The following is a 26,641-nucleotide window of genomic DNA, read 5'->3' on the forward strand; positions in this document are numbered from 1 at the left end:
TAAACAAGCACCCCAATGTGGAGTGCACCAACTTGCTGACGCCAAAGCTACGCCCCAGAACAATGCAGCAGCCAAGGGCGCTTCATCCGGTGAGATGTTCTTGAGGTGTCCTTTGTTGACAGAATGTAATCACCTGAGTTGTTTTCTTGCATTTTCCCTCCGACCTCCACCGACCCCTTACAGGCCTGTGTCATACGCATTCCTCGCATGTACCAAACTGTTGTTGGGCGAGAATAAATCACGTGTGTGTCGAGGAAAGGATGAGGGGGTTGGACTGCACTGACGGTGCTGCCACCGCTCCAAATAACATACCCCATTGCCTGTACGTTACGCTCGCAATCACAGAGCATTTATAAAGCGTTCGAGACCCACGGTTCGTCATTCGAGCGTTTTACAAGGAGTAACAAGGAGGCAACATGAAATTTTTCGCCCCTCTCTTCATAGTGGCTTTCGCAACAGTCGTGTATTCTAAGAGATGGGTAAGTTGGCGACACTGCCTGAGGGCCCAACACTTCGCGGCGCACGACAGTCCCCGGTGTTAGAGCGCTGACTAGAAGGGCTGGGACTCAGTAAACACAGGGAAATAACAGCCTCATTTTGAAGACATGGAATGCGGTAGCGTTTAATGACTGCATATATATATATATATATATATATATATATATATATATATATATATATATATATATATATATATACATAGAATAAGGGTTGGCAGTCAAGAAAACCTCGGACAGCAAAGGGGATAATGCGGTAGGTCATAGAAACAGATGAAGAATTTTTTGAGTCAGAAAGAAAGTGGTGAAAAAATGCCCGCCGGGTGGGATCCGAACCCACGACCTCCAGAATACCGGTCTGGTGCGATAACCACTACGCTACCGGTGGGGCGGTTTCCCCACCACTTTCTCGGGTATTTATGTTAAGGTATTTTTTGTTTCCTGTACTTGGGGGTGGTAGCCAGCGCCACTCGGACTACTCGGGGTGAAGGGGACCTTCTTTTTAACCCCCGGGCCGTGACTCGAGTGTCTACGACATGTCGAGAGTGGTCGACCAGCGTTTAATCCTCTTAAGCTACCTTTGGCACCAAGACTGCCAAAACAGAGGCCCTCGCTATGCATGTAGCGAATCAGAAATGGGAAATGAGGGGCTCGGTGAATTAAGACAAAATAAGGGTATATATATATATATATATATATATATATATATATATATATATATATATATATATATATATATATATATATATATATATATATATATATATATATATATATATATATATATATATATATATATATATATATATTTATATATATATATATTCTAATACGCCTTCACAAATGAGGGCGACCGGTTAATCCTTATCAACTTGGTTTTCGGGTTGTGTGGAGTGCGTAATAGTGAATTTTGCTGTTCAAGACGAGCCTGTCAGTTACGAAAAAAAAAGTGAGTGAAAGTTTCCGAACCTGGAAGCCATAGTCACAGCAGTTTGCCTGCTAACTCGAAATTTAGGAACCATCCACCCGCCCCCTTTAAGATTTCTACCTCGAGAAATACCTACTTCGTTCTTAAGTAGCTCCTCTAATACGGCCAAATGAGTGGGCTACAGAAGTGCGCATCATATTTGGAATACCCGCACCTCATGACTGCAGGCAGCCAGAACCGCAACGTTCTAGCTTGCTGGATCATGAGGCACACTTATATTAACAGCGGAGCAGATCTAGGGCTGGTCTTGACGGCAGTCTCTTCTGGTATCGTGTCACGCTGTCTGTGGAGCAGGTTTCTCTGCCGCACAAAAGCCGGTTTCGAGTTTACAAAATAAAATGAAAATAAAAATAAAACAAGGTCCTACAGCCTTCATATATTTATATAAAAATGCTTAAATTTCCCCCTGAAAAATTTTCTCCCCGGCAATGCATTTGTGTTTAGAGGTGAGGCTGACCTAAACGGGGTCGGTGTAAGCGTGATCTTTGTAAGCTGGGTTTCCACATTGTGTGTTGCACAGCGAAGCATGACCATCTACCATTACAGAAAGCGGCTGTAACTCGTATTTATCTCGAAAGGAACTATCCCGAAAGGAATTATATGACAATTAGCCGCCAAGACGGCTTTACCATTACACCGAGTTTCATAACAGGTCATAATTAGTTTACATGAAGTTGTAAACGTCGCAGAATTACTGTCTGCTCAGCCAATACATGGCCATATACGGAGGTAGTATGGTTACAGAAAACGACTGTAACTGTTGTTTTGCCTGAACTATCCGTAAACAAATATACGACAATTAGCCGCTAAGACGACTCTAACATTACGCACAATAGCTTCGCTGGTCATCCTTCTTCACAGAGTGGAAGGGTGCTAAATTTTTATTTTATTCCGGGACTGGTCCGGCTCATTTTGGGCTGATTGGGACCCACAATGGTTCAATCGAGTTCGGAATCCGTACACAAAAACTCTTTGCGACGAAGCCAACTTTCGGGCAAGGCCAACTTTCAGACCAAGTCAACAATTCGCATCCAGTACTTCGATTGAGGGATCAGAACGTATTCCAGCCAAACATTACTTTTATACACCCATCAGATGACTTAAAAACTTGGTCAAAAGATTTTTCTTTCTTTGTCGGTCTGGGAATTGTTTGACGGTTGAATGACGTCATTATTGACCGGCTTGCTTTCAGCCGCAGCAGTGAATGCATTCGACAGCATTCGAATGAACGCATTCGATATAAAACCGCAAGAAAAGTAAAGAAGAATTCTGGAAGGCGTATCTGCTGCGACGAGCAAATCACGCAGTGCCGCTCTCTGCTGGCGATAACAGTAGCTTTAGCAGTGCCTCCAGGCACGAAGGAAAGAGTGAGACAGTTTATCGGCAGTGTTGCAGGGTCCCTGCAATTAGCAGTGGCCAATTGTCGGTTTCCCTACGATGCGCCTGGGTGACTATTTGTATTTGTTGCTTCCGACGGAACAAAACCGGCGAATACCAATGTCAGATTGATTGATTGTAGGGTTTAACGCGCCAACGCAACGCAGGCGATGAGGCGCGCCGTAGTGGAGGGCTCCGGATTAATTTTTACCACCTGCGGATCTTTAACGTGCGCCGAAATCTCGTACACACGGGCATTTTGCTTTTCGCCTCCACCAGAGAAGCGGCCGCCGTGGCCGGGAATCGAACCCGCGACCTCATGCTCACCAGTGCAATGCCTTAGCCAATGAGCCACCACGGCGGGTATACCAATGTCAGATACACCGCTTGACTTGAAAAATGAGGTCATCACTACCATCACGCAATACAAAATGTCATACTTACATTGTCACAGCACATTGCGTAATGTCACATTGGTGATCTTATTTTTTGAGTCAAAGTTTTTCGGCTATCTCATTGGCCTTATTTGCTCGCTTAATATGAAATATTGATCCCACAGGTGTTGTCGCGGTAAAATATACCCCGTGTATCCTTTGGGGGCATAGCGTTTTATTCAAAATATTTCTTGTTTCATAGTAACCTCAGGGCTTGTCCGACAGCAAACAATGCTTTATTCTCAGAGAAATTGAACAATGAAAGCCAGATTTTTAATTCTAGGTTTCGGTTATTTGAGCATTTGTAATGACATTCCGGCATGGATATAAATAACATCAGTTTAGCCGCATAGGCGTATCAAGGAACGATCGTAGTCACTTTTACGGCTTCCTCTCAAACGCGTGTATAAAGCAAAATAAATATAAACCAATTAAATGCATTGAGAAGCAGGCCTCAGAAAACGTGACGAAGTCTCGTAAAGCTTAGCTATATCGGCATGACTATGTATCGGTCGTTCAGCGTGCCTTCACTCTATTTTTGCATGCGTGCTTAGTTAGTTGTCCGCGCGCATACAAAGCGGCTTGTGTTCGCGAACTCGTGGCGACCCCTATGTCGTGCGCCTTGGGATCCCAAGGAGGCGTGATGAAGTGGTAGTGCACGTTTTTTTTTCTTTTTTTTCGCGACCGGTGAGCGTGCACGAGAGTCGAGCAAGAGTCGGGCTCCCGAATGACCGTAACAGACCCCCACGCGACGCTGAAAAACTTTAAAAAGGCGTGCCTCTAACCTTGCTTGGCGTTTCTCTTCGCATGTACGACAACGGGAAACAACAGCGACAGTTCGGCGGCAGAGAGTGCTGCTCCTGTACAGAACCTGGAGGTAAAGCTTACCTTCATATTTCCGGATATTTTCACTGCGAGGGCAAGCTCCGTTGACTGTCCTTTAGTAAATCATTAAGGATCCAAAATGCTGTTCTTTGCAACTTTGAGCGGCAAACATGCATTCATAGAACATTTGCGAAAAATGCTCACTTCTAAAGTATTTATATTTGCACAGCTCGCAGAAGTGCTGTCTTGTGGAACTGCGACGCCTCAAACGGGCTAAACACGTTTTTGTCAACTCCAGCATGCTTGATTTTTGATGACAGGTTTTGATATCAGCTTAATGGAATTTTATACTGCTTTCTTTGAACGGTTGAGACACGGGTCCTAAGCTAACAGATAGCTCGTCGTGGGGCACACTTAATTTCTCTCCAATTTAAAATCTTATTTCATCTTTAAGTGTCACGGTCCTCTTTGTGGCATGTCGCCAGGTGCCAGGGTGTCGAGGTCTAAAGAAAGAACAAAAAAGGTGCGACAAAACTGCCGAAAGAAGCCAGAAGGGCAGGAATTAAAACTGGTGGTCTGTTTAGGAAATAAAAGAAATGATCACCATTTGGTGCAAAACAGGTTTGATTTTTCTGTAGCGAACAAAATAGCAAAAGAGTTATAATTGAATTGCTGCTGGTAATAAAACTATCACAATAAATGGAGTTTTCGGGACAAAACATACGGAGGGAAGTGACTATATGCGAGTACATATGAAGAGAAAAGCGACAAAAATGGTTGCTTCTTCCGGCAAAGTGAACTTTCAGCCGGGGGAAAATCTAGCGGCGTCATTGTTGTGCTGCAAACATACGAGGAAAAATGCATATGGAGTTGCGTGTGGACAGGAAACGATTTGAAGAAACGAAGATACGGTGGCACCGGAAAGTGTAGGTATAAAGTTCACTTATTACACGGTTAGTCCTAGCCCAACAAACACTCGTGTCATTGCACCTTTCAGGTGTGAATATATTCCTAATTCGCCGTGAAAATGAAATACAGTCGAACACGGATATATCGAACTCCAAGGGGATCGCGAAAAAGTTCGATATACGAAAAGTTCGATATACAAAATATGGGCTCTGAGACCTCACCTGTGGCGGCGATCACTTACCGATCGGCGCATTCAAGAATGACAACGAATTCCGCAATCACGACGCAACAGGACGCTTTATTTGCGTGAAAAAAAAAAATCGCTGATCTTGGCCTGCTTCTTCGTCGTGGAGATGAAATTAAAGACGCTGGTCTCGACCTTCTCGAGGCTTTCTAGGTGCGACAGCCCAGTTCCTTCCATATCGCCACAAAAACGACGAATCAAGCTGAACGCAACAGCCACTTCAGCGGCGGCGTACGATCGTGTAGCCACCTCCTCGTACGGACGATCTTCGCCACTCGAGCTATCAGCCTGGGTTCCTCGACCGCAGCTACGATATCCTCGTCACCGAGGCTCGCAATAGCCTGAACATTGCTGTCACCGTTCACGAAGCCGTCGGGAGGCACTCCGGCTGGAACAGCATCCGGGAAAAGGGACGACAACTCGCGAAACGTGTCGTTCATGCACTCGTCGTCGTCATCGCCGTCTTCGCAAGCTTCCGAAAGTTCGGCTGTCACGAAGCCTGCCTTCCGGAAGCAGTTGGCCACGGTCTCCTTCTTCACGTCATTCCAGACGTCCGTCATCATGTGTATGGTCCCCAGCAGGTCAACCTTAAGCTCAGTGCCCAGGTGGAGGTTCATCAAAAGCCTATCGACGAGTCGCCTCCTGAACCCGACCTTGAACGACTTAATAATGCCCTCTTCGAGCGGCTGCAGCCTGGCTGTTGTGTTCGGAGGCAGAAACTTGAGCTCGATGTTTTCGAGCACGCAGGTGGTGTGGTGGGCCGAGCAGGTATCCACAAAAAGGCAAGCGCGACGCCCCGACTTGCCCAGTTCGGCGTCCCACGCTTACTGGCGCGTCATCCACGCCGCCTTATTGGAGGCCTGGCGGACGGGGAGCTGCTTACAGTTTTTGAAGCAGCGGGGTGACCTTGCTTTGCCGATCACGAAGGGCTGGAGCTTTTGAGAGCCATCCATGTGAGCGGCGAGCAGAACGCTCCCGCGCACTTTGCTCATCTTGCCTCCGTGACATGTGCTGCCCCGGACGTCGAGTGTCTTGCTTAGGCAGCATTTGCCAAAACAGCCCGTCTCGTCAGCGTTGAAAATTTCCGCAGGGGAAAACTTTGCGGAGATTTTTGGCCATTCCTTCGAAATCAACTGCTGGATATCTTGGCTGCTGACAGCTTCGCTTTCGCCAGAAATGGTTTTGCCAACAATGTTATGGCGGTTTTTAAACCTTTGCAGCCACCCAGTGCTGTCGTCGAAGTTTTCTTCTACGAGTTCCGCGGCAAACCATCTGGCCTTAGCCATTAGCATGGGGCCATCCACTGGAATTTTCCCGGCTCAAATCTCTAAAAACCACGCATAGAGAGCCTTTTCAACTTTCTCGTGGGCAGGAGCGCGCACAACGCAAACTCCGGACGTTCGTTGCTCCGCCGCTTTTGCCTTGATGTTTGCCTTGTTTTTTAACAAGGTACTCAAAGTCCTCCGCGGAATGCCGAAGTCGTCTGCCACCGTCGGACTTTTTCCCTCCCGCCTCGACCCGCTGAATGGCTTTCAGCTTTGTCGCACAGTCAAGGTTCTTGCGTTTCTTGACGATGGCTGCGGTTGCAGCGGTCATTGCTTCCGCGTCGCTTCACCATCACCCAGTCACACGTGTCGTGAGACGCGTACACGACGCCTGCACAACTAGAAAATTCCAGCAGTCCACTGGGCCTTCGCACACTGTGCACAACACGCACGCAAAAGAAGAACAACGCGCACGCAACACAAGAACTTTCATGGTGACGATTTGAAGGCTCTCTGAACCGACTCCGACAAAGCGCTCGCGATGGTCACCTCCGAGAGAAACAGAGATCTACGAAAGGTGCGGGACAACTTGCGAAACAGTAGCAACAACAGCAAAATACAAAAGGAGGATGAGGCCGCCAGCGGCTCCGTTCCTGCTCTTCCTTTCCCCGAGGTGACATCGGGGAAAGACAGACCCAGAGAAAGTAAAAAAAAATATTTTGGCAAGCCGTTGAACGTACCCAGCAGAAAAAAAAGAGCTGTTCCGCAATGCGGAGCACCTGCGCAGTCGGAGCGAAGTCGGGGCATACCTACCTCACACTGTCACATTTTCCGAGCCTTTCGGGCTACTGTCCCTGTCGGGTTTCGGCGAAAGCGCGATGTCGCCCGCTAAGCGACCGCAGAAATCGGGGGTGCAGTGACCGCCGAAGAGCACCTACCAGCTCACGCGGCGTTCGATATACCCAATGTCGGGGAAAATACTGTTCGATATAAACGTACGAATTCCTATACGCTTTCATTGAATTTTCAAGGGGATAATTTATGTGTTCGATATAGACAATAATTCGATATACCCGTGTTCGATATATCCGTGTTCGACTGTATATCTCTAGTATATAATATTATAACATAATAAAATATAATATAATAATGATTAAATACCTAATGCGTTGTTTTGTGCATGTAAGTGAGAGGCAAAAGACGGCCGCCATAACAGAATTTGTAACAGAAAAAACGTTTGAAAGAAAATTTAGGACAAAAATATGGGTAATGTTCAGTCACGGCCGGTGCAAAAACAGGAACGAGAAAGTCACCGTCCTGATCTCTTTGCCGCAAAGCGTCTCCAAAAGGGAAATGAAGAGACTTTATGCAATAAGCTCGTTTGAGGGACAGAGCGCATGGTGTATCGCGCGATGTTCTCATTTTATTCTTGAGTGTCCAGTGCGTCCAAAGGAACATGGCGTTAGCACGTGCCGCGAAAGCTATAGCTACGCCAGCCCATTCAGAACGTAACTCCGTGATTTTACTCGCGGAAGCAGATGTATTTTTAGTCATTACTTTGCGTTCGTGGCGATTTTATACAAAGCCGGTATCGAATGATCTTATCGCTGCAATTGGAAGGAATTCTCCGGCTAATAGTGGCAGTATCGTTTGTGTGACGTGTCACTTGAGTCCAGAAAGAATCCACCGAAGTTGAGGAACGCGGAAAAGGAAAAAAAATTGTTCAAGCGAGTTTTTTAAAGCTATCTGATGCACGTAGAGCAGTGATATTTCGCTCACATATTTCGTGGCAAATTAATCTACGGACTGGGTGCGCTTATTGGGGGCGAAATCCCTTAAAGTTGGTTGGTTGGTTGAACCCTTGTGGGCTCGGGCTGTCGTCGTCTCCTGTCGTCGTCGTCGTCGTCGTCGTCGTCATCGTCATCGTTTCATGTAGTCACGGTGCTAAAACACCGGGGCACTCGTTTTCCAGCGCCTCGCGCTAGAACGTAACGCGTATACTAAAAGAACACACCAGGACACTCGTTTTCCAACGCCTCGCGCTAGAACGTTTCGTGCTTCAAAGACACGAGACTTTTATAGCAAAGCTATAAACCTATACCCCCCCCCCTCTCAACAGTTTCCACTCCTTGGGAAAAAACGCCAAGGTGCCAAGAATACACTCATACACTGCATGCTCCCTCCCCGGTTTTCACGTTTGTGCAGATGGCCTGGTTTTTCGTTGTCGATAAATGACGTGTAAAGAGGTTTATAATATTCCGTGCATTTTTATATTAATAAGAAAACATCATGGTCTCACTGGGCGAAAAACGCGGCGTTGTGAGCAGCGGATGGCAATAAAAGCCCGTGCGTCATCCTAACTAACAACAAAACAAATTCAGGTAAGCTTGCACTGACACGCAAGACTTGAATGGCGAAGCTGTTGTGGGTGAGCATTGCCGGACACATAGTCAGGTTTCAGTGTCATTGTTTATTTGCATAGTTGCGGTGCTAGTAATCATCGTCATATGCATCGAAGAGGTCGTCGTCTTCGCTGCGAGTGGTGGATGCAAAGTCATCCTCAGCGTTGTACACTCCCGCCAGCTCAACTGGCGAAGCTTGCACTAAGTCGCGCAAAGCTTGAACCATAGGGAATACGTGAGCACCGAAGGACACATCACCACGCATTTGCAGAAGTTTAAAATTGTTTATTTACATGTACCGTCGTTGCTTTGCCCTGTGTAAGTAGTAGTCATCGTCGTATGCATCGACATCGTCGTGTTCCTCATACCAAGCATTACATGCTGGGTAGCGCTTGACGACAGCGCTGGAGTTTTTTTTTTTTCTTTTGATAAAGCCACTGCGCGTGCCGGGGACGCTCGGCGGTCGTCGCGCTCTGCACGCGCTCAGCATTTTTTGGTATTTTTTCCTACAACACCTAACGTACGGCTTGCACAACAGCTCCTCTGTTAAAACAACAACAACAACAAAACAGCAGTGCCAGGGGCAGGAATTCAGCCCAGGGACACGCCGTGACTGGGAAGTGACGTAAACACTTCTGTGACGTAAACGCCCTCCGTCGACACGGGGAACGCGACTTTCAGAACAGTTGAGGGTGCGAATAATTGAGGGTACAAAAGGGTGTCAACAGGAGTAAAAAATTCTCGGGGCACTTGAGGCTGGCCACGTGCTTTGAATGCGGAAGCATTATGACCTTCCTTGGTGATACCTTACTGCTACGTCGCGAGCGGATTCTATGAAGCTACAATAATACCGATGCGTATCTACTCCGAACGGGGTTCTGTATGGTCTAGCTTCTGGCAACTAATGAAGACGGAAAAAGAAAAGCGAAGAAAGAGATGCGGACATCGAAATATGTATGTGGTATAATTATCGCCAGGGGGAACTATAATACTTCTGCATTTAAAGCGCCCAAGCAGATTTAAGTGCCCCGAATGATTTATATATTCTAAAGGTGTCACAGATGTTGACGAAAAGACTGGCACTACAAACTTCGGTCTTGTAACTCGACCGTGGGGCAAAATCGTGCGTCTGGAAAAAAAAAAACGAAAAAAAAAACGGATGGTCGCCGTAAAATCCAGCGGACAAGCGGTGTCACATCAGTAACGAAAAAAAAAACAGAAATATACGTTATCTAGTTACAGTACAAGCCGTTTTCTGCGCTCCCACCCTGTAGATAGGGGACGGCCGGGCTAGAGCGGCGGCGCGCTCACGTTAGCGCGCCTCCGCTCTAGCCCCGGCCGTGGGACTGCAAACTGTTGGCCCGTTTCATTCGCTGTCGCAAGAAGGGCATGAACGGTTTTGTGTGCCATTGCGGCATCATAGGCTGTAAACGTTGAATGAATTCCACGCCATAAGAAGGCAGCTGGATGGCATAGGTTATTCAACCTCCTCAAGACAGCTGAGCAACACCTCTTGAGACGTGCTGTCGAGCCCACGTTGGCCGAGCCTGTAACAAACTTATCACACAGCTTTCATTGTGAACAGGGGAGCCGTAGCGCTCTCCAAACGTCATTTTTTTTCTTGGTCAATGAGCTGTGTTTCATCTTTTGTTTTATTTATCCCAAAAGGGGAGATGGGAGCGAGTGAAGGAAGCAGGTCCTATGCCCGTAGGCCTGCGCTACCCTCTCGGCCCAATTCAAAATCTTGTCCAGGAGATCAGGCGCTGGGTTGCGAAATGAAGCTGCCTACTAATACTTGAGGGATTCGGGTTGAGGGGATGAACACAACACCACATTATGTGTTCTAGGTCAATTCTGGCCGGCGAACATTACAATCCGAAAGGGGATACGCAGCTGGGAGGTGGATGATTGGAGGAGTGGGAAAGGTGTGAACCTGAAGCCACAGAATCTCGCGACGCTGACAGATTTTGCGGTGTATAAAGCGACCGAGGTAATAGTGGTGAACTATCACGGAATGTTAGAGGGCAGTCCAGCGCACTGAGTGCACTGAGGGGGGGACCCGAAGGGGAGAGAGACAGAGAGAGACATAGGATGTAATTTATTTTCCGAGGGTGTGTAAATGCCCTGGTGGAGAAAAAATAAGGATACGAGGAAGGGATGGAATTATGAAGGAAACTTCATAGTTCAGGGTTATTTGGTCCAGGGAAAGGCTCGTGAGGTCACAATTCACTTGAAGTGGTCTTGATCACTTAGTAGTCTATGAGTCCCGTAGCGTAACAGGTACACGAGAACGCTCATGAAAAGAATGTCTATTCAGTGTCCATTTTCGCCCGGGAGAAGTGAAGGTACGGCAGTGAGTACGCATGCACGCTAAAGACGAATGCGAAGCATTCTGGAACCACAATCATCATGTGGTTGTTCAAAAGAGCACGGTTACCTGCAGTGCGCACAAGGATATGGCCGTTGCCTAAATATTCGCTACTGCATCGTGCGCGAATGCGTATGTATTGTAAACTAACAGCGATCAACAGAATGAAAGCAGAGTAATAATCACAGTTCTGTAATCAATCGGGGCCCGCCGCAGATTCACCGTTATCTCATCAACGAAGTATATTCCACCCGCGGTGTTCAGGAATTGTTAGCTGCCAGTGTTTTTGTTCCGTAGGAGAAATAATCAATTCTCCTTCTCTCTCGGCAAAAGTGCAGGCTGAATAAATGAAACGTAGCATTTGATGCTCGCTACAGCATTTTGCTACAGCATTTCACTTATTCACACTCCCATCCGATTTGGCGTATATTTTAGACGGCTTTAAACAATCCTGGAACAGTAGTATTCTACGGAAACAAAAAGCCGCGTTTCCAGTAAACAAGACTCTCGCATTCAACATTTGGCTATAAAAAGAGTGAGCTGACGTACGCACTTCAAGGTAAACAAAAATGATGTCATACGGGCGGCGGTTACATGCGAGTCCAAGAAACTCTATTGTTCGCGGGAATAACGCTGTCGGATAAATTCTTCAGTGCAATAACAGATAACAACATAACAATGAAAACCGGTTTGAGCCTTGCGCTTTTAATAGAATCCATGTCAATACACTTACAGAAAATTCGTTGAATTCCGAGAAAAACGTCCATACGCATTTGACCCATGCAGCTCAGCAGACCACGAAGCAGCCTCTAGTTTTTCTATTTTAACGTGTTCAGCCTGTTGGAACTCTTCATAAACTAATCCCCAAATAAAAAGCGCATTTAAGCTGTTTCATGAATGTGGTAGTACACAGCTGTGCAGTAAGCTAAAAAACTTAGCGAAAAATATGCCGCCTTCGGCACCTTGAAAAACAATCCCTTCAGCAGCGGCCTCTCAACACTGGCGTCCATGACGACGCTAAGACCAAACAATGCGACCAAGTTACCTTTTAAAGGCGATAGTCTTTCTTGGGCTACTTAAACCCAGAAATTTCGGTCTGTATGTATGTCTGTCTGTCTGTCTGTGACTCGATTCAGCCACTCCGCCGAAGTGAAACGAAGTCTGCGCAATATCTATATACTCACAGCGAAATCTAAACGTATAAGTCCGGTTTATGTGTTCATACTTGTCAACATTGCTGAAAAAGAACAATAAATTACGCAAATATAAGATAGAAAATTAATACACAAGGGATATTTACAGTGTTCCTTTATAAAAGTTCATAGGTGCTTGATTTTTGCGAAATGAAATACTACATCTACTGCAGAAAAAAAGAATACACACTATCGCCTGCTGTCGCCCGCGCCGCTATAGCTTCTGGCGGCATTTTAAGAATTCAAGCGGCAATAGTTACGAAACGTTCCACAAGATACGTTCCACGTTCTGCTTGGAACGCACGAGGAGAAGGGCAACGCGGTTCTATAAACCTTGGAGTAGGTCTCCTCGATTCACGCGCGTCTCCGCCGTACGGCAGCGCTGGCATCGAGGCACCCGGCCTGGAGCAGTGGAACGCGGCAAGTTTAAATTGAATCAAGCAAACCTTTATGTGTTTACCTTGGGATAAGCGCGACGCAAGAGGGACAACATGAAAGGTGAGCGGGAAAGCGAAGGGAGGAATTTACTTGGCAAATGTCGACAAAGACTATCGTCTTTTGTTGACATTTGCGACGAAAGGAGCAGATACGCGGTCAATTTTTGTGTTCCAAGACTGGACGCACCCAGTCAAGGGGCTTGGAAGGGCGCATATTTTTTGTAAGGAAGCAGCGCTGGCAATTAAGACATGGGCCGCTAATCGTAAAGTCATCTGGCGCCAATGGGAATTAGGACAGTTTATCTGTCAAGACATCAAAGCGGGCTGTCCTGGCTTAAAGGGCACCTGCAATACTTTCAACTTTTTTCTACATCTGAAATGCTTTCAGAACGTACTCAAGAACCGTATCCACTACTTAGAATAGAGGGTGACAAAGTACTTCAACGGGAATTTACTGCTCTACTCCTATCAGATAACGTAAAAACTTGCTCAAAAGATGTTTCTCTCTTTCCTGGCTTTGGCTTTGTTTTCGAGCTCTTATTACGCCATTCGAGCGGTGCCCCGGCTTTTGGCCAGCTCCTTTCAGTTTTAGCAATGAACGCAATACATAGCCACTTAAAGAAGATCGCGACAAAAGCAAGCAGAGGCTGGAAGGCGTATCGTCTGGGACGAGCAAATCGCACAGTGCCGCTGTGTGGCGGCCATAGCCACAGTTCTGGCAGGGCTTTGCGTTTTTAGGCTTATTTTGCCATTGATCAATCTGTCAGTGCCAGTTATAAATTATATTAAAGTCACAATGTCAAGCAGACAAAAAAACGCACACATTCCAACAATTCTTTCAAAGACTGGCACAAACAACAGTGGTTTAGCAAACGTGTAAAACATTTGCTTCCCAACAAAAAACGCCATCAGAAGACACCAAAACTTATTAACAACCGGAAGGTATGAAATCGGTATCGCTCAGGCGTCGACGAATATATTAAATAAGCAGCGGTCTCTAAGCGTAATTTTTCCCACACGATACTTTTACATCCTAGAAAAATCTTCCAAATTCTCTTCCCTCAGTGAATGAACACGCAGCTCCAGCTATAAGATGACAACGAGTAACTGTGAGGACAGCGAGAAGATGTGCAACAGCACTTCTTGCCTGGTTTCGCCGGTGTTTTGGTTTGCTAACTACTATACAGCTATTGCTCACTTACCTCTGTTCTTACCCATGAGAATACCTGATATTTTTGGTACCCCTGGCGGTATCTCTTACCTAATTAGGTGCCTAAAACTACCATCATCGTCTGCTCGATTTGGCTGAATAAGCAACAAACTACTCAAGAATACCAGTTCTCTATAAAGTCTTATATTACTTTTTCAATTCGAAGAACCCTTTAAACTAGTAACGTTATGCACGGCCGAAAAAAAAAAAACTCAAGAGATTCAAATTTTTACATATGGTGGCTGCCCAAAGCCATCTACGTAGTTATTGCCAAATTTCACTACCTACCAATGAATACAGACGATTAGAACACATTATATCAACCAATCTAATGGCTAAGCTTGAATCGCCGATTCAAGCACCAAAAGGTGCCTTGGTAGCCTTGGTAGAGCTGTACAAAAAAATGTGTCCGAAGGAATGCTCTGGGCCTTCAAATTATTTTTTTATCTAACGAGAAATGCCTCGCAATCTTTTTCTGGCGACGGGAAAAAGTGAAAAGTGTGTCATTCATGCTAGATGGGGATTTGTATAAGGTGGACGTTGGGTTAGATTGCATTATAGGGGGGCAGAAGGGTGACCAATTCTTATTTTTTTATTGACAGTCTTCCAACAGTATACGAATGTTATGCAGACTTCATTTGGACCAATGGTGGGTGTCGGGTTCAGTGAAAAAATACTCTCTATATCAAGCCCTTTTCTAAACGCGTTGTTTGTTAACGGTTTTTTCCAGATTTCGCTTACGTGCCCTTTTAGAGCTCCCCGATTTCCGATCCGTGCACTCTTTTGCACAATCTCATCTTCCCCGCAATTATACACTTTCGTCGTATCTGTGCATCGTCACTGTTACGCACTCGGGGAAAAGTGCGCCCCGTTTTGTTTGATTATTTCTGATAAAATGGTATTCACCGCAGCTCCTAACAACGATTGGACCGTAACGAAACGAGAGCGCCCGAGGCCGGGGGGTGGGGGCGGAGAAGGTGGCCCTGAAGGGGCACCCGGTGGAGATGGCGGCCTCGAAGAGGCCGCCGGTAAAGGAGGCGGAGGCGGTGGCCATGGCAGTGGAGAAGCTGGCGGTGGCGGCGGTGGCCAGGGTGGTTACGATCTTCGTGATGGGGTGAGGCCCGAATTCCTGTCTTCACAGTTCTCGAAGTTAAAAAGCGATGTAAAAAAATGGCAGCATCTCCACTCCGTGGATGATGGCGAGGGTGCGGAGTACGGGGACGCGAAATGACATCCGATTTGCGCCCCGACCGTCATTCGATTTGAACCGTGAGTTGCACCTTGATTATTCCCCAAGTGAAACTGCAATTCACGGCTCAAATCGAATTTCGCTTGATTCTCGCTTGATGGTGGTGTGCGCACGGATGGACGCGGGTGGACATTGGGAGGTCCTATAAGGTACTCCGCACCGTTACAGGCGAGGGAGTAAGCCGTTTGACTCCTGGTTTCTAACTCACGGTCGTAGCCCAATGGGTAAGACGGCTGACACTAACTCTATCTGGTCTACCTGCCGCAGGCTCGAATCCTGCCGGTACCTGTGTGATTTTTTTGCGATTGTAAATGCTATGTCCACGGACGCGGACGGACGTTGTGCGGTCCTAAGGTACTCCGCAGCTATTATCCCAGCGCCCTTTGCATTTTTTTCCGTTGGCGCATCGACCTGCCAAGTTCAAGCGCAGAGTCAGATCACATTCCTATGCGACTTACGCGATTCACGACCCACGAGCTGAAAAAAGGGTTGCGTAAAGATACAAAAAGTTTTACAGATACATACAAGTGTTCCTAACGGCCTAGTTTTCTTCTTTTAAAAATATATCATTTCTTTATTGAAATAAAAATTAAACAAGAAACACATTTTAGTTTAACTTATTCTAGATGGCGCTAGCTCTCTAGCAAGCGAGAGTTATAATTTTTTTTTCAGTACAAAAGTAACATATTTCCAAAATAAGTAAACTGGGCCGTTTGGAGCATTTTCAAGAATCTGCAAAAAAATTCCCTACTGGTGCACGATGGTTTTTAAGCCCGTGGGTCATTAAGTAGTAAGTTTCATAGGAATGTTACGGGTGAGTCCCCCTTAAGGACTTTGCTAGAACTGACGTTAACGGGACTTGGATAGTTTTAGGCTGTTGCACTTCAATGAGATATGCAGCGGAGGTATGCAGGGTGATCAAAATTAAGTTGACAGGTTTTTTAAAATTAGGTGCTTAGGTTTAACGTGAAGACCACCTCTACAGTGAGGTTATGCGCCCAGGGAGACACATAATTAGGTGGTAATTATTGATGTCGGCGGCTTCATTAATAATGGGAAACAGCGCAAAAACAAAACTTGGACAAGAAAGACAACGGGACGAAGCGCTACTAGCAACTGCAACGTTTAATCGTCAAAACACACAAATATATACACACAATCTAAGCCACCGCCAACACAAAAGTACAGTACAATCTACAATCTTGTACAGTCACGGGGAACAACCACCAAAAACACTGCATACAACCAAACCGCACGTGTTCATACTCCGAAAGAAGCACGGTACATTTTATCAGCCCTTATCCAAGAAAGCAAACTCGGCATCTGATAGCAAAACAGAAGGTTGGCTGACACATGTTTTTTCCTCTTTTTTTGATGTAAAAAGCTTCCATTATCTCTCTTGTTGCCCGCTTACGGTGTTTTTCAAGAACGATGGTGTGCGGTAGCTCCGGATGGCACGCGCATTCCTCGTGGTCTTGGTTTCCATCAGTGAGCGTGAGTGGCAACTCCGGACGGCCCGTGCACTTCTTGCAATGCATGGCCAAATGAGAACACGGCACCCCTTTCAATGAGCTGTTATGCTCACGAAGGCGAACGTTCTCTGTTATGCTCACGAAAGTTCTTTGTTACAGCGTTTCCGGCCTTCTCAAGGAACACTTCCTCTGGCATCACAACAAAAAAACCCTCTTTATCGGAAACTGCTACACGTGACCCACTATTCACAAAAAAACTTATCATAGTCCATCAAAAAAAGAGGAAAAAACATGTGTCAGCCAACCTTCTGTTTTGCTATCAGATGCCGAGTTTGCTTTCTTGGATAAGGGCTGATAAAATGTACCGTGCTTCTTTCGGAGTATGAGCACGTGCGGTTTGGTTGTATGCAGTGTTTTTGGTGGTTGTTTCCCGTGACTGTACAAGATTGTAGATTGTACTGTACTTTTGTGTTGGCGGTGGCTTAGATCGTGTGTATATATTTGCGTGTTCTGACGATTAAACGTTTCAGTTGCTAGTAGCGCTTCGTCCCGTTGTCTTTCTTGTTCAAGTTTTGTTTTTGCGCTATTTCCCATTATGAACCTATACCAACAAGCCCAACTCGCAGTTCTTCTAAATGGCTTAATTAACTAAAATTGAATAATTAACTTTTTAGTGGCTGCAGTAAGCAGGCATGTTTGAATTGAAAAGTTGGACACAATAGTGTTTCTTCGCAGTTTCATTTGGTAGAATTGTTCTAGCGCATCCGTAAACCGAGATATCGAGCTGCGAGGTTTAATTGCCGTTCGCATGATCACGCATGCAAGAGAGCGAAGACCGGTGCAAAGCTCCTCCCTTTCGTTCTTTGTTTCTATAGCGGTTCCGAGTACTGCATATTGCGATAACGCCAGCCAAGACTGAAAGGGCGCCAGTTATCACTTTTGCCGATGCCTCCACCCAATTGTTAAACTAGACACCGTACACAGCAGGCATGTCACAAAAGGGAGGAGCTTCGCGCCGGTCTTCGCTGTCTAGTATGCGTAATCATGCGGACGGCAATTAAACTTTGCAGTTATATATGGCGTAGTTATATATGGCTCATTTTGTCCCTCTCAATGCGTCCTGCGGCGAGAAATTCCCCCGTTCCCGCCTACTGGAACGTGTGGGGCTGTGAGCGAGGCAGTAGGGGTTAAAGTTAGAATTTGAATTTCTTTTTGCGCAATACATGTTCGTTCTTCACAAGAAACCAGGAGCAAAACTGAACAGAAAAGCTTGATCATGGCATGGTGCGAAATGGGAGCGAACATCACCTTCACGTGAGGAGAGCTCTGCGGGACTGGCGTTTGCGCATTAACCCGGAGCCTATCGGCGGGAGCTTACACGTCATGTGCTGGACTCTTTTGTAGCGACTAGGATGGCAGACCCGAAGGGAGGTGACATTCATCGCCACGATTCTTCCAGGTGTCCAGAGAGTAAAAAAGTCTCTGGGCACCACTAAGCAGATAGAAAACACGCTAGCTGAGAAATACTTGACAAGGGGAGCTTACTTGACAATACTTGACAATTTCGCGATGGTCATCGCATCTGATGAATCCATACACCTTTGTGCAAGCGTCCTCTTCGAAAGCTCGTATTGACCCCCCTCACCAACACATACGTACACTGCCGCGCAACACGTCATGTTCCTTATGAAGCGGTGCGCTTAGTAAGTGCGGCTTCTTTATGTGCATGGCGTGCTCTTCTTTGTGCGCCTGGCTTCACTAATTAACGCACCCTTTTTCGTGACACGCAGGTTATCAGCGGTGCCGAGCCAAATGACTTCCAGGGCAGATTCACCAATGCCATGCGCAAGCTTCAAAGACAAGTTTTGAGACGTCACAACTACTGGAGGCGAAAACATGGTGTGCCACCTCTGCAACACAATGAGCAGGTGAGAAAATTTTGAGCGGGAAAGATGCTCTGAGGGAACCAACAAGCTTGGAAGCTGCCCGGTGTCTTGTCATCTGGCAGCGACTAGCTAGAAGAGGGCGCCAGTTGTCAATGTTTTTCAAGTTACTTTCGGATGTAAATAATGTCTAACTGACGCGTTTTCTTTAGCTTTAGTAGCTTTAGTTTTGATTTTGACTTCATCGCGTGAGAGCGCCGAATATGTTGGACCTTTGAGATTTTGGGCCTCCTCGATTATCAGTCTTGGATCGTCCGCGGTCTGCCCGAGACGCGACCCGGCGCTCGGTTTTCCCATGTAGTTCTATAGGGCTTCTGATCCGAGGACACCCCTCGGACTGCCTCCGGACCATGCAGGACTGGTAAATCGAGGATGCCCTTTGTGAATTCATTTTCGATTTTTAACAGTCGGCTTTACTACACTATGCACGAACGCATTGTTGGGAAAATATTTTTTCAGGGCAAAATGGCTAGTTTTGCATCAGGATATGAAGGCTCCAGGGCGTTTTTTTTTAAAATACCTCATTAGACTCAATGTATCCTTATGGGGTCTGTTGAAAGTCAGCTTCATTGCTATGCATAGATTGCCCATTCTGCCGTTGTTTTCTGTTTTCCTTATCAATCATGAAGGCACCAGTCATCTACATTTGCACTATTATAACGAAACCATGTATTAATTTGACCTAAATCTATGGTTGGACGGAAGCCTGTCTGGTCGGGGTAGGTCATGATACAACGGGGAATAAAAACACCGAGAAAAAAATATATTTTGTAAAATAAAATACGTTTCGGCTCCCACGCGGGAGCCTTGTTAACAATAAATTCGTCAGTACATCAGACCACGTTTTATGTGCGTCTAAGAATGTGACGCAGGCAGTGGGAGTAAACTGGAGGCAGATTGCCCTGCGTTCATTCAATGTTCGCTCCGTTGTCTGTATGATCAATGATTCCAGATGAAGTCGTGACGTCAGGTGCTTCTCTTTTGCAAGAATGCGTGCCGCGCCCTAGTTTATCTCGTGGCCCGAAGTGTCAGCATGCTCATCCAGAGCGTTTGAAGCCACGTGGAGTTTTCTGACGTCGTAGTCATGTTGTTTTATCCGTTTTTCGAAGTTGCCGGTTTCTCCTATGTAGCTGTACTCGCAATCACCACTAGGGACGGAGTATACCACTCCTGCGAATTTTGCCTTTGATAATTTGTCTTTCACATTGACCAGGGCATCCTTCAGCTTGCGAGTACACACGTGCGCTATCTGGACGCCGTACGTGCGCATGACACGGTAAGGGGTCTCGCTGATTTCGGGAACGTACGGAACAGGTGCACGTTTCGGTATTGAAGGGGCCGAAGGAAGTACCGGGCGAGACAGCTGGCGTTCCACCAACGAAATAAATGAAGGGGGGTAGCCGCAGGCACCGATGTCCCGGCGAACACTGGCAGAGTCAATGGCGAGGTCGTTCTGCTCAGTGCAAGTTCTCTTGGTCCGTTGCAACAGGTTGGTTACCACGAACCTCTTCTGAGAGGCTAGATGCACAGAAGTGAAGTGCAGGTAGCGGTCCGTGTGCGTCGGCTTCCTGTAGACGCTGAAAGAGAGTTTTGGCCCCATTCGCTTCACAAGGACATCTAGGAACGACAGTTGGCAACTGACCTCCTCTTCCACCGTGAGCTGTATTGCCGCTTGCATGCTACTTAAGTGCGAGGTAAAACGAGTCAAGGTACTTCTTCGTATTACACAAAAGCAGTCGTCAACGTAGCGCACGAATATTTTCGGGGGCGGAGTGAACGTTGCCAGCGCCCGGCTCTCGAGGGATTCCATAGTTAAATTCGCGGCCGTGACTGAAATGGACGTCTGAAATGGACTGAAATGAAACGTCTTTTATTTTAGGAAATACATTTTTTGGTCGGTGTTTTTATTCCCCGTTGTATCACTAATTTGGCCAGTTGGGCATTCATTGCGCAGATATAAGGCGTCACGTCAAAAGCGACACGCTTTTTGCGGTGGGAAACTCGCCAAAAAAGGCTTACACATTAAAATGATTTTTCGTGAATCGCTCACTCACACTAGCATCCGCCATTTGGCCTCACCACTCCTACTGACACTCACCAGTCGCACCATCTCCACGCGCTCATTCACACTCAATCGCGTTCACACTCACATATCGCATTCGCTATCCACATTCACTCACACTTACAGCCTTCACATTCGTATTCACCCCTCGCACTCACATTATCCTTGGGCATTCAAGCTTACCACTCTCATTCGCCACTCATTCGCACTCACTCGAACTCGCCATTCAAACTCCACTTACACTAACCGGTGGAGGCAAGTGGTGAGTTCCATTCAAGAGCCTCGGTGAGTGGCGCTCTGTTTCACTGACTCGATTTAACCGAAAGGCTAGGGCGAGAAGGAAATAACGATGAAACAAAGTGAATTGGGCATTTCTGGCACTTGCGCTATTCCTAAACTATAGGGTCATGTCGCAAAGTTGGACAGAGCTGGATCAGTTGGTGGTCATTCATCGTGGATCTATCGCACGCAAAGGTAAGGACGAAAGAAAAAAAAAAGAAGCCACACAATAACGCTGTTATGCTTCATCGCTGAGGTTTAGTCCCTACCTTCGGGTGTTTTCGGATCCATGATATGACACATTGCACCGTTGTAATTAGCTTTTTGCCGCGAAGCTGTTTATGGCTGAGGTTCCGATCACACCTGTGTCCGTCGTCGACAGAGCCGCGTAGGATGAGAATTTCCGTCTCCAGAGCTAGCGTAAAATGCTCTGTAGCTCTCGATCCAATGTAGGTATCTTAGACAAAATTATGCTAAAATTGGCCCCTACGACTACTCTATCATTAGGCTGAGTGTCATTTACTTGTCACAGTTAATTCACAGTGCAGTTATCAACGTTACAGAATCTCTGTCTGCTGTAGCATGGCTACAGAACAGGGCTGTAATTCTTTTCATTGCAACTATCCCGGAGAAGATTTTATGAGAGTTAGCCGCTAAGGCTATTCTAACATTATGCCGAGTTTCATCAGCTTTTCGTGACTATGTAGTTCACAGTGAATTTGCAAATATGGAAATCCTGTCTTCGCGAATACCGTTTTGCTGGTCTTCCATCTTCGCAGCAGTGGAAAGGCTAAAATATTTTTACACTTCCTTTTGAACACGTGCATTTCAAATTTGCTACAAGTTTTCCACACCTACGCACACTCACACGCGCACGCACACACACACACACACACACACACGCACACACACACACACACGCACACGCGCGCGCACACGCGCATACATGCGCACAGGCGCACACGCGCACGCACACACGCACGCACACGCGCACACACGCACGCACACACACACGCACACACACACACACGCGCGCGCACACACACACGCACGCGCACACACACACACACACACACATACACACACACACACACAAACACACACGGATTTATGGGAACTTCGCGCATCTTTCGTGACCTGAACTGCATTTGCGATGTGTTGCATGCGGCTAGGAAATATTTCGGTGGGAAAATTAAAGTAATTGCCTGTAACATTTATTATTGCAAAAAATTGTAGAAGACCCCGGGTGGAAATTCTTACCATGGGCTCGTTTCCGCACCTGCACCTATACCTATGTTTGCCGTGCAGGCCCTATAGGCTAAGAACTTGTGGTGTTTTTGAGAAGGCTTAGTGCTAAATGAAGGCTATTTATACGGGCCATATGGAGTATTAAATAATAGCCACTATGGCTTTCTTCATTAATAGCCTTCATTTAGCACTAGGCCTCCTCAAAAACACCTCAAGTTTTAAGTTTTAGTCCTATGGCCGGCACGGCAAACACAGGTAGAGGTGCAGGTGCGGAAATGAGCCCGTAGCAAGAATTCCCACCCGGAGCCTTCTACATTTTTTTACAATAATAAATGCTACAGGCAATTACTTTAATTTTCCCACCGAAATATATCCTACCGGTGTAAATGAAGTGGACCGGCGTAAATCGGCGTAAATGAAGTGAAAAAGGTTGTTCGACCCTAGTGTCTTCGTCCATCCGTCCAGTTTGTAACGCAGGAGATGATGCGTCCCGTCAGTATACATTGGCCATATGGGGTATTAAATAATAGCCCCTATGGCTTTTATTAATTCTCATGGGGCACATCATGCCATTCGTTACAACCTGGATGGATGGACGGACAGGCTGATTTCTGGAGGGTCGAATAACCTTTTACACTTCATTTACGTCGGTTTCGGCAAGATCGATACAGTCAGTTCGCTGTGTTGCATGGAAAGCGTACCGACGTCGTTAACATGCGCACTAGCAATAAGATGGTATGTGGTAAGATTTCTACGTCAAAATAAACAGTTAGTTACTGTTCTGCAGTAAAGAAAACCAGACTTGGCAGGTTATGGAGCGAATGGAGTTTGCAAAGCTGGCTTCGTTCTGCGTTTAACACGACCTTCTAGGGTGGCGCGGTACGAGGCTAGCGCTACGGAAATACGGTCCTGAGGGAGGTTCGGCAATATTGACAAGGAATTTAGGCCCATTAAGACACGCAAAGCCGCACAACAACTACTGTTTCACAGAACTTGCTGCATAGAAGTAATAATTCTTGCCTTCTTTCTACTTTTTGCAGATGTGTCGCTACGCTCAAGCATATGCCTACAGGTTAGCACAAATAGGCACAATGAGGCACAGGAGTCGCAACAAAAAATACGGAGAGAACCTCTTCGTTGCCTGGAGCAGCGGCGACCACCGCGTGCATGGTAATTTAAGACTGCCCACGCCAATTATCGTATTCTTTAAGCCCTCTTTTTGCGACCATTTTTGACACGATAACAGCATTATGCTTCATCGCGGCTGTACTTGCAACCTTTCGTTGAAATTATTGTTCTTATCGTATTACCAGTCTTTGATATTTACGCTGTGCACTTTATTATGGCGCCAACTTGCCGCAAGCCATAAAAACAATAAGAGAGGAAGCTATAGGAAGAAATAACGAAAGTAAGGATGGAAGGGTACGGCGGTTTCCTGCAGGTGGCTCGATGCATGGTTACAGCGAGGACTATGTGTCCACGGGAGAAGGTGGGCGAGTCCACCGGTGAAGATCAAAAGGACGTGCTGGGGTCCCCACATATATGCCCGTTTCGGGCTGGCTGGAGGCCCGGACCGGCCGCTACGGTGTGGTCCAGTGTCGCTTCTAGTCAGCCGATCGGGCGCCGAGTGCAAGCAAAAAATTTTCGGAAAATGTGCCCTCCTACATAGCAGGGCATGGTGGATAAAAAAAACTGGCAGACGACATCTTGGTTTCCGTCTTGAGATATTCTACGCAATATCGTTACTTCGTCGTCGAGAGAGTGTTAACTAACGCAGCTGCTCCGTTTAGCATTTAGGCTCTCCACCCACTGAAGGTGAAATGAGGGAGCGAGACTAGCCGCAACGGTTTTAAATGCCGAGGCACAGGAAGGACAGAAACCATCTGTACCTTTTGTAGCTTAAGATGTGGGCGTGAGGAGGGCGTGCGGCTGAGGGTGCTGGTCAGTTTAAGCGAGAAGGCGGCAGTGTCAGTGTTTCGAAGTGTTTAGTCTGTAGCGCAGTGGCGCTCCTGAACGCTTTGATTTATCGCTGACGCTTGGACGCGTGTCGGCATTCATCGTTTGCCAAAGGAAACTTGCCGGGACATTAGGCCGTGGGAAATTCGAAAATTAATTTGCAAATTCGTTTAATTTGATGCCATCTAGAGCGTTGAATTTTTGATTAGGACACATTTTATTTCGTTTTTGCTAGTAATGTAGGCCTTACACTGTTTTTTGAGAGCCTAGCGTCAATTTTTTGCTATTTTGTTTTTTTAGTTAAATTACGGAATTTGGCATCATCCATTGCAAAAAGGGCTTGCGGGGACAACCGGGCCGCCTGAAAATCGAAAAGTAATACAAAAATGCACATAATGAGACACTGTTTACTGTGCTAATTTTTAATTAAAGCGTATTTTTTTGAGCCCCCAACGTTATTTTTTGCTACTTTATTTTTCTTTAGTTTACTTGCATCATCTTGGCTCCAGTGTCAACGCCGGTGAGCACGCTTGATGAGCGCGGCTGATAGGGGATGGCTAGTACCAGCGGAAAATCGCTGAGTGAGGCTAGTAACGCCGTCGCGTTTCAAGGCATAGCACATCTTCGCTTTTCTTACCTTTCCTTTCTTATTTCTTGTGCAGGGAAAACCGTTGTAGACTCCTGGTACGACGAAATTAAAATGTACAAGTGGTCAAATCGCTACCAACCGGGCACTGGGCACTTCACACAGGTGGTATGGAAAAAAAGCAGATACCTGGGCTCAGGAATAGCCAGGGGTCGTGACAACAAAATCTTTGTCGTGTCCAACTACGACCCACCAGGGAACCTGCACGGTGCTTTCCGTACAAACGTTCCCAGGCCTCAAGGCGGAGGCGACGACTAGGAGAAATGTAAATAATGACGCACCAGGCGGTGCGTTCAAGGTTTCTTGGGGGCAAGAGGCGACTCCTGCGCCGGCGCGAGTTCGCTCTGGGTGTTTATTCATCACTCGTAATAAATAAACGTTTCTCGTTGCGCTGCAGTCGCAACAAACGATTATGCGTGTTGTTGTTATTACTGACGTGGGCCCGTCTAAATTGGCCACCCAAGCACGCGGCTACCACCCGTTCTTCAGAGCAGTAGTTTTTTAGGTGGACATGCAAAACTAATGCGCCCGTGTGCGGGTGATTCTGGCGAACGTGGAGTATTCCGGGAGGTGTCAATTAATCCGCGGCCATCGCTTAGCGTCTCATAGCCGAGCTGTAGTGTGTAGGGGTGTGCGTGTGCTCCCACCGATGAAAATATTCCCACTCCTAGTTGGACGAAGGGGTCTTCCAGACTGCCATCCTCAAACCCCTCTACACCCTAAAAAAACTAACATACAATGTTCATACAATACAATCGACTACATAAAATATAACATTCCTCCCTCGCTCTATCTAGCTACTTGGGCATAACAGCTTCCTCGGGGCAGCTCCTTCTCTTCTTTTTTTTTTTCTTCACCTTATTCTATGGTTCTGCTGGCGGATTGTGAGACGTACTCACGTACAGACAGGTTTGAGCTGGAACCACATATGTTTTACACTCTGCCATAAAACTCATGTTGTAGGCTTCGAAGGCATTCAAGGTTTATGAAAATGAGTCGCAAAAGGACGACAGATTTGAGAGAGAGAGAGAGAGAGAGAGAGAGAGAGAGAGAGAGAGAGAGAGAGAGAGAGAGAATGCGTTTAATGTTAGAAGCAAGGTTAGCCGAGTTATTTCGCTTAGCTTGCTACGCCATATGAAGAAACAAAAGCATGGTGGTTTGTGAAGTTAAATAAATAAATAAATAAATAAATAAATAAATAAATAAATAAATAAATAAATAAATAAATTCTGAAAAAATGAGGTGGGGCGTACGAATTTTCAAGCACATACACAGAGTTTGGCAGTGAAGTTAATCGCAACACTTGGTCCAAGCCAGTGCTACGCAAGAACGCCAAGAGAGCTTTGGTAGCTCGCAAGGCCTGGCGTGGGTCCGGCCAAGGGCCCAAAAGTGCCTTCAGTTCTAAGTCTGCGTGGTGTGGCATACATAAAGATGTGAGGAGAGTCCGCCTTGGCACTGTGAAGTTCGGACAGATGCATATGATATGTTTGATAACTTTTGTTACATGACATGCTGGACAGAGTGGTGAAGAGTCCTGCTGACTTTTGCCGAGGAAATTCCGTGTGTGCCACGTTTAGACGTAGGTGGTGCAACACCGCTTCCTCACACTTGCTGAGCTCAGGAGGCATCTTGAAGCT

The 26,641-nt window shown here is 46.5% G+C and overlaps 1 protein-coding gene across 1 annotated transcript; it reads left to right on the plus strand.

Annotated features, from left to right (window-relative positions):
- The first annotated feature begins 332 nt into the window (after nucleotides 1–332).
- On the plus strand, nucleotides 333–25,393 carry LOC144149100 (Golgi-associated plant pathogenesis-related protein 1-like). The gene is made up of 6 exons (XM_077680638.1): nucleotides 333–479; nucleotides 4,128–4,173; nucleotides 15,061–15,263; nucleotides 18,661–18,798; nucleotides 23,443–23,572; nucleotides 25,021–25,393. Exons 1-6 carry the CDS (start codon nucleotides 417–419, stop codon nucleotides 25,260–25,262), a joined length of 822 nt encoding a protein of 273 aa, XP_077536764.1. The 5' UTR covers nucleotides 333–416; the 3' UTR covers nucleotides 25,263–25,393.
- The last annotated feature ends 1,248 nt before the right edge of the window (nucleotides 25,394–26,641 follow it).

Source organism: Haemaphysalis longicornis, unplaced genomic scaffold (genome assembly GCF_048455015.1).
Source record: "Haemaphysalis longicornis isolate Haplotype H1 unplaced genomic scaffold, Haemaphysalis longicornis Haplotype H1 scaffold_1, whole genome shotgun sequence".
Taxonomy (NCBI): Eukaryota; Metazoa; Arthropoda; class Arachnida; order Ixodida; family Ixodidae; genus Haemaphysalis; species Haemaphysalis longicornis.